The 9,091-nt window shown below is 47.2% G+C and overlaps 1 protein-coding gene across 1 annotated transcript in view; it reads left to right on the plus strand.

Annotated features, from left to right (window-relative positions):
• LOC142557927 (uncharacterized) overlaps positions 1 to 7,930 on the plus strand; it is a 77,042-nt gene extending 69,112 nt beyond the window's left edge. Inside the window, exons 2-7 of the mRNA XM_075670123.1 lie at positions 6,373 to 6,537; positions 6,707 to 6,890; positions 6,999 to 7,241; positions 7,310 to 7,481; positions 7,557 to 7,699; positions 7,782 to 7,930. Coding sequence (XP_075526238.1) covers positions 6,373 to 6,537; positions 6,707 to 6,890; positions 6,999 to 7,241; positions 7,310 to 7,481; positions 7,557 to 7,699; positions 7,782 to 7,930 — 1,056 coding nt within the window. The remainder of the gene's footprint in view (positions 1 to 6,372; positions 6,538 to 6,706; positions 6,891 to 6,998; positions 7,242 to 7,309; positions 7,482 to 7,556; positions 7,700 to 7,781) is intronic.
• Positions 7,931 to 9,091: the final 1,161 nt, after the last annotated feature.

Below are 9,091 nucleotides of genomic sequence, written 5' to 3' on the forward strand. Positions count from 1 at the left end.
TTGCTATGTCACGCTGATAGCGCCCATGCCGTTCGTTTCTAGGAAGTACCGGGCTCGCCGCATTGAAGAAGGCAAATGCAGTCGAGAGATGACGTTTGTTCTTGTGTGGCAAGATACGACTCAAAGGTTGTAAAGTATTCTGGGAGTGCACTCTAATAAAAATTTACGCCCTTTGGGGCTTATCTTGTCCCACAACGACAATCGTTATCTGTCTTGCCCGCGTTTCCTTCCATTAACGCTGCGAGCCCTGTACTTTCCAGTCGCGAACGGCAAGCGCGTTATCAGTGTGGCGCAGCATTCTCGACAGGAAAGTAGCGAGCGCCGAGTTTTCAGGAAAGGAAATGCAAACAAGGCAGATTACAATTATACTGTCTGACAAATAAACACTCCAAAGGGTGCAACCGTTTTAAGAGTGTACACAAATGTACACCCTTTAGGGTGTATATCTGCCACACAACAATAATCGTAATCTGCCGTGCTCGAGTTTCTTGAAAACGCAACGCCCGCTGCTTTCCTGTCGGGAATGCCGTCATGCTGATACCGCGCATGCCGTTCGTTACTGAGGAGTACCGGGCTCGCCGCGTTATAGAGAGGAAATGCGGACGAGACAGATGATGTTTATTTTCCTCCTGCTAGTAACAGCGCAAAATGTAGACAAGGGACGAGACAAGAAGACACCACGAGCGCTGACTTTCAACAACGTTTATTCCGAAAGAAACACGGCTTCTTATAAACATTGCCTTCACGTGTCGCAGTCACGTGATCGCACATCATGTGAAACAAGCACTTTTTTTTCTTTTATACACTCAAGATAGCGGTTGCACGTGCAAAAGCTCAAGTTCTTTTTTTGTCAGTAACAAGGACGGCGTGCTAACGCATTGGTCACCAAGTCTGGTAATCTCGGCCGCCTCAATTATCTCCCGGACCAGCTGGTCATTGTGTTTCTTCAGCACTTTACAGCGTCTAAATTCTGCGGCGCAATCTTTTGAGGGGCAATCCCTGATATGTATGCCTAGATTCCTGTTAGCCTGCTCGACGCTAAGTTTGTGTTCATTCAGTCTTTCATTTGTGCATCTAGAAGTTTGCCCTACATACCTTTTTCCACATTTCAGAGGTATTGAATACACAACGGCTTCCGTGCACTCCACAAAACGATTCTGGTGATTAGTCGTGCACCCTTCCTGGTTTGTCGGCTCTTCAGCATTGACGCGTCGGCAGAGGCTTTTTAGTTTTTTCGGGGCAGTAAGCACTACATTAACACCAGCTTTGCGCCCAATCTTTTTCAGGCGGTGAGACCGTGGCCCTGCCATACGTGCACAACTTATCTCACCGCCTGTAAAAGATTGGGCACAAAGCTGGTACAACTCGGCGCGGCAGAGTTGTACACTACGGCGCCATAGTCTAACCGTGATTGAATGAGGCTCTTATAAATATTCATCATACATTTCCTGTCGCTGCCACATGTTGTGTGTGATAGCATCTTTAGTAAGTTCATAGTTTTTAGACATTTAGTTTTGAGATATTTTATGTGCGAGACGAAAGTAAGCTTAGAGTCAAGTATTACACCTAGAAATTTTTGTTCTTTGTTGACAGGTATTTGTTGTCCACCCAGTTCCGTGCACGAGTCTGGAACCAGGCCTCTGTTTCTTGTAAAGAGAACACATGAACTTTTGTGGGGGTTGACATTAAATCCATGTTCGTCTGCCCACTTAGATATCTTGTTCAAACTCTGCTGTACTTGTCTTTCGCACACTGCAAGATTACATGATTTAAAACCTATTTGTATGTCATCTACGTACACGGAATAAAATATAGCTGGTGGTAATGAAGCGCGGAGTGTGTTCATTTTAACTATAAAGAGCGTGCAGCTGAGCACACCTCCCTGGGGCACACCAGTCTCCTGTATAAATGGACGTGATAATACATTCCCGACTTTCACGCGGAAGGTACGGTTGGACAGGTAACTTTCTATAAGTTTTAGCATATTGCCACGGATGCCCATTCTCGACAAGTCTCGCAAGATTCCGTACCGCCACGTTGTGTCGTACGCTTTCTCCATGTCAAGAAATATCGATAGGAAAAACTGTTTGTGAACGAAAGCGTCGCGAATATATCCTTCAATACGTACAAGATGATCGGTTGTGGACCGCCCTTCTCTAAAGCCACACTGATAGGGATCTAGCATTTTGCTCAGTTCAAGGAAGTGAATTAGTCGCCGGTTAATCATTTTTTCAAATACCTTACAAAGGCAGCTTGTGAGGGCTATCGGGCGGTAACTTGCCACTGAGCATGGGTCTTTGCCTTGTTTCAAAATAGGGACAACAATGGCTTGTTTCCATGCTGTTGGAAGGTACCCCGCAGCCCAAATAGTGTTAAAAAGTGCGAGTATTGTAATTTGCGTGTCATTGTGTAGGTTTTTGATCATTTCATACATTATTCTGTCCGATCCTGGTGCAGAGTTCTTGCATGCGCTCAAGGCAGCTCTCAACTCTGCAATACAAAAAGGACGGTTGTATGGTTCATTCTGACGACATTTTGTGATTAAAGGCTTAGATTCTTCTATTTGTTTGTGTTTGAGAAAGGATTGTGAATAATTTGTTGAACTTGACACGTTTTCAAAATACTCCCAAAGTGAGTCTGCCTGGTCTTGCAGTGTATCGCCCTGTGTGTTTACCAGGGGGAGTGAATGTGTTTGCCGCCCTCTAATCCTATTTACTCTGTTCCAGGCTTTGGCCTCATCCCTAAACGAGTTAATACTCGATAAAAACTTGCGCCAACTTTCTCTTCTGGCCTGTCGGCGGGTTCGCCTGCCTTGTGACTTTATTTTTTTGAAGTTGACTAGATTCTCAGCAGTAGAAGCGCGTAGCAACCCCCACGCTTTGTTTTGTTTCTTACGGGCGGCCCTACATTCGTCTTTCCACCACGGGACGCGCCGTTTGCATGCGAAACCACTTACTTCAGATATGCATTTAGACGCGGCATCTATAATGAAGGCTGTAAAATACTGAACGGCAGCATCAATTTCTAAAGAGGACATGTCATCCCATGAGATCCTGGTGATAGTTCGGAATTTCTCCCAGTCGGCTGCATCGATTTTCCACCTGGGAGCCTGTGGTAGACATTCGTGTTCTTTATATGTTCTTAGTAGTATAGGGAAGTGGTCGCTCCCGTAAGGATTGTCGTTTACTTCCCATTCAAGTTCAGACAATAGTGACGGGGAGACTAGGCTAAGATCTATTGAAGAAAATGTTCTGTTTGCAAGAGAATAGTATGTCGCTTCCTTCTTATTCAGAAGACAAGCACCAGAAGAGAAAAGGAACTGTTCAACGAGACGACCTCGCGCGTCTGTACGAGTCGCCCCACAGGGCGCTGTGCGCATTGAAATCGCCGAGAACAACATAAGGTTCTGGCAATTGATCTATATAGAATTGAAATTCTTGTTTCGTTAATTTGTAATGTGGGGGTATGTAAAGAGAGCTAATGGTGATGAGTTTGTTTAGGAGAACAGCTCGAACCGCCACTGCTTCGAGAGGCGTTTGTAGCTGTAAAAGTTGACACGCAATGCTCTTGTGGATAACAATGGCGACACCGCCCGATGATGCGACAGCATCATCGCGATCTTTACGAAAAGTTATGTACTGTCGGAGAAAGCTTGTGTGTTTGGATTTTAAGTGTGTTTCCTGTAAACACAGCACTTTTGGATTGTGTTGGTGGATCAGTTCTTGTACATCATCAAGGTTTCTAAGGAGACCTCTGACGTTCCATTGTATGATTTGTGTATCCATATTTAATTTAAATTAGTGCTGTGTGTACGGAAACGGAAAGATGCCTTAGATTACAGAGCCCTTTCGAGGCCCTGTAATAGGTGTTCTTTCTGAAGCGTTCGAGCGATTCTCGACGCTCCTTAGGCGTTTGGTGCGCCTTGGGGACAGGTGTAGTGTCCATTGCCTCGTGTGAGACGCCGGACAAGCGCTCTTGCGAGCGAGAGGTTTTCAGAGGGAGTCCCGCCTTGGAGGGCAAGACCCCTGCGCCCACCAGCCCGGAGGTCGATGGGGCTCCCTGAGGGATTTGGCTGCGCTGGCCGTTGCCAGTGCTGGAAGGGGCCTCGGAGGTTGGGGCAGCCTCGGCTGCACCCACCTTCGGGGTGGATGGTCCCTTCTCCTCGATTGACGGAGCAGCGCTAGCTGCAACCGCCGCGGGGGCAGATGGCGTAACTGCCGACTCACTGCCTGTGGGTCGGACAGTCGCCGGAGGCCGTTGTGACGCTGCCCCCTTACGCGCCACATCGGCAAAGCTGCTCTTAGGCGGGTATGACACCCGCCTACGTGCCTCCTTGAAAGATATGTTTTCTTTGACTTTTATTGTCACAATCTCTTTTTCTCTTTTCCAGGACGGGCAGGCGCGCGAGTATGCGGCGTGCTCGCCATCACAGTTGACACAATGTGGAGTCTTCTGGCATGTTTCGGAGGAATGTTCAGTGTCACTACACTTGGCACATGTCAGCCGGCCTCGACAGTTCTGTGAACTGTGGCCGAACCTTTGGCACTTAAAGCATCCGAGAGGATTGCGCACGTATGGCCTAACACGAAGTTTGATATAACCGGCCTCAATGGACTCGGGGAGGACACTTGTACCGAAAGTGAGTATCAGGTGTTTCGTATTGATCTCTTTACCGTCTCGCCTGATTTTAATTCGCTTAACATTTATGACATTCTGTTCACTGAAGCCCTCCAAGAGTTCAGCTTCAGTGAGCTCTAGCATGTCATCGTCCGAGACAACGCCGCGGGTGGTGTTCATGGTACGGTGCGGAGTTACTGTTATTTGGGTCTCCCCAAATGAGACAAGTTTCGGCAGTTTCTCGTACTGCTTCTTATCGTGGAGCTCCAGGAGAAGATCACCACTTGTCATTCTCGACGCCTTATATCCTGTTCCAGAAACTTCAGTTAAAGACTTCGAAACAAGGAACGGTGAAATGTTACGCACTAGTTTGTCTGGGTTTTCTGAGTGGATCACATGATATCTAGGAAAGTTCTGGACTTGTCGTCCGAAAAACTGAAAGAGATCTTCGGTGTGCCCTCGTTTGTGAGGGCGATCAGGGAGTTTAGGAAGAGCGTTTTCCATGAGTACAGTAGTGTTTTCGGCCGCGATGCCGACCACCCACCATGGAGCCTAACAGAGGGACGTGACAGGAGTTCCTGCTAGAGAAACCCTGCCAACGCCAGCCGTACATCGCTGCTATAACCAAATACAGCATAACCAAGGCTGGCTAGCTACACAAGGTTAACCGTTGCCGCCGGGAGACTAGGAAGTTAGCAGAAGTGAAGAGAAGACAGGAAAGATGAAAAAGGTGAGAGAGAAAGACGAAGATTGGAGAGGAGGACAGGAAAAGGCGACTGCCGATTTCCCCCGGGTGGGTCAGTCCGGGGGTGCCGTCTATGTGAAGCCGAGGCCGAAGAGGTGTGTTGCCTCCGCCGAGGGGCCTTAAAGGTCCAAACACCCAGCATCGGCTCAACCCCCAGGATCCCCTTTTCCCCAGACACGGCTAAGCCGCGCACGGCTACACGCGGGAGGGTCCAACCCTCGTGTGCTCGGGTACGTGGTGTCGCAACACACCAAACGCCTGCTGACGCAGACGCCCCTGCGGGGTATAATACTCTTTGTAGGAATGCAGACCCCTAGTCAACATGCAGTCTCGCGCTGTCCAGACGTACTGCTTTGAGATGCCACGAGCATCGTCACCAGTGTGCCTTGAAACCATATCAGACTCTTCTGACACAGAATCTGGAAATGACACGCAGGGCAGGAACATTGATTCTTCTTATGCATTAACTGACACTAGTCTCAGGCATGTGAAAATGTGTTTGCAGTACTGCAGTACAGTATTAACATGGCCTATGTAAATTTCAGAGAGGATGTTGACCACGCGTCACCGTCCCTACATGAAGAGCGAAAATTTATTGTGTTTGAATCCTCACTGGACCAGCTTCTTTCAACATGCCCAGTGTGCGGAGAAGTGTGCTCAGCTGTTGACAAAGGAATAAAAGGCACACTGCTACGAGTTGAAAGGATGTGCAAAAACCTGCATGTTTCTACGTGGACAAACCAGCCGATGATTCAGAGAAAAGCAGCTGCAAATGTGTTACTTCCAGCAGCAGCCCTGTACTCAGGGTGCAATGCTTCCATATTTCTTAGAGCCCTGAAGAGTATAGGAATAGTGTGCCCTTCTTATCGTTACCACCATGCTATACAGACCTCTCTTCTGATTCCGAAAATCACTAAGGTATATGAAATGATTATTAGTCCGTAATGAAGGCAGTTAAAATTAGTTCATATAAAAGTGTTTACTTTCTAATTGTAAATCTTCTTGCGCAGGTCTGGACTAAGCATCAAAACCTGCTTTTTGAAGAACTTGCTGGGAAGCCACTGCTTGTTGCTGGGGATGGAAGAGCTGATTCGCCGGGTCACTCTGCCAAGTATGGCACTTACTCACTGATCGACATTGATCGCAACAAGGTCTTCCATGTGGAAACTGTGCAGGTAGGTATGTCTTGCACCAGGTTGAATCGTAGTGTGGGAAATTACGTATTTCTTGATGAAACCTTTATTGCAGTTGAAACATTTTGTACTGAAATGAGTATTTTGTTCATTCGGCAGTCCACTGAGGTGAATGGGTGCAGTCATTCACTGTTTTCTCCTAATTTTTCAGTCTAACGAAACAAAGGGCAGCAGCAACATGGAGCTCGAGGGCCTCAAAAGGTCTCTCACCATTCTTGAAGCAAATGGCATGGTGATTGACGTCATGGTGACTGACCGACATTCCCAAATTAAGGCGTTTGCTGCTAAAGAGGGAACTTTTGAGCACAACTATGACTGTTGGCACGTTGCTAAATGTAAGATTTCTGATACAAATCATTGCAAAAAAAAACTTATTCGTCAGAGAACATATCAGTTTCAGAGTTCACCTACTTGTTTCAAGCTTTTCTCTGTATTTCATGCAGCGCTAAAGAAGAAGCTCCCTGCCGCTGGGAAGCTAAAAAAGTATAATGACATTCAGCCTTGGATAAAAGGCATTATTAACCATGTATACTGGTGCGCAGTATCAAGCGAAGGCAGACCGGATTTAATTTTGCCGAAGTGGTGTTCGCTGGCACGTCATATTGCTGATGCGCACTGCCACGATGACCCCCTGTATGAAAAGTGCCAACATGATCAGCAGTCAAAAAAGAAATGGCTCATAGAAGGTACTACTGTCTGCATGCTTTTGTTACAGAAAAGATTATTACTAAGTTTATTTCGCAAATTACCACAGGCTCTCCAGCACACGAAAAGATTAAGAGCATTATCCTCAACAAGGTTCTCTTGAAGGACATACCAAAGTTGTCTACATCAGTACAGACATTTGCAGTTGAGGCATACCACGGCACCATAATCCGGTTTGCTCCTAAAGCAACACATTTCCACTACCAAAGCATCATTTCAAGGTAAATACTGCCCTGTACATAAATGCTAGTGAAGCAAGTTGTGATGCGTTTGCCGACTGCATGTTTCTTTTTCAGGACTCGCCTTGCAGCGCTGCACTACAATGAAAATAGTGCACGTGAACACGCCACTACCAAAGGCCAGCACAGGTACCTGGTGAAGTATCCGAAGTCCACGAAGGTGCCTGTTGCTGCACCTATTAAGAAGGCTTGCACCTATGGTAATGGACGGTGCATTACAAATTACAACATGCGTTAACTCAATTTCTTCTTACAGATTATGTCAACTCATGGACTGCACAGTTGAGCTGTGCATGGCGACGAGCTCCTTCAAGGAAGCCATGCGACAGGCTAGCACTACACTGCCACCGACGCTGTCTAGCAACTTTGAGCCTGTCGACAAGGACACCCTTGTTTCCCCACGGAGAGAACGATTTAATCAGGGCATGTAATCAAGCCGTGGTGCTAGTGCAACCAGCGTGAAGTTATGAAGTAAATTGGTCTCAATTCGCAATCAGTTCAAAGACAATTTCACATCTGTGTGTTTATTTGCTGGACGACAATCATGGGTCCAAGTAACCGGTGTATTGTCCACTTCTTGAAGGGAATTCTCCTCTCAATCTGTGAACCACACAGCTTGGTATGACCACCCTCCTTCCTTGGCACAGTCTTCCATGTATCCACCAGACAAACTGCCTGTAAGCAGTGTATCTGTATTTACTGAAAAAAAAAAGAATGCTTGCTTGTGTGTTCATTTTACTGGCTTGCACATGCAGAATCACTCTACACGAAACAATGAAGTACTTTAAACTTTCATGCGCTCTCTCTCTGCTTACTCATGTTGGTCCCTTTGCCCCGCTCTGTAAGGATTGTAGTACTGCAGCTTGATGTACTCTAGCTCGAGCACATGTTCGTTGAGGCAGTAAAGATCAAAAAGTGGGTGCTTTGTAATGCACTCGTAGTGCTCGGTGGCCTTCACCAGTCGATCTTGCTCTTTGCAGCATGTTCTCTCTCTTGCCGTCGGCGCATCGGTCGCCACAACAGCACCTATTCAAAAGGAAAAAAGACAGCTAAGAGGGCTTCAGAATGAACGCAGGCTCGACGCTGAAACCGCTGCGCATGTACTCGTTCACTCGGTGAATAACAAGACGCTCCCTGCTTACAGAGGCATTTCAGTCGCTGCACATGCCTGGCTTCAATCCTCGCCTGTTCCTTCATCGCATCTATTTTCAATAACAGCTACTTGCGCGCATCAAGCGCCTGCAGCGCGCGTCGGCAGCCGACTTATGCTCACGCCGCCGGCCGCACCTACACGCGTCAATATCTTCAACGATTTCTACGTTTTTTTTTTTTGTACAGTGTGTACTCGCGGCACCTGTATTGTGCATTGGTAGCTTTCATGTTTTACGCGCTAGCAGCTACCCATAACATATACAGCCAAGCGGGTGGAGCAAGCCGCTTTGCGCAGAACGCTGAGTAATTTCCTTACGTAGCCTGACATTGCATAGCCTGACGCATAAGCGTCCTTGCTCGGTTGAAACCAAACATGGCAAAGCGTTTGCGTGACTGAATCACGCTGGGCGCACCGCCACGGATGCAACACTGTCAATGAG

Source organism: Dermacentor variabilis, chromosome 9, assembly GCF_050947875.1.
Source record: "Dermacentor variabilis isolate Ectoservices chromosome 9, ASM5094787v1, whole genome shotgun sequence".
NCBI lineage: Eukaryota > Metazoa > Arthropoda > Arachnida > Ixodida > Ixodidae > Dermacentor > Dermacentor variabilis.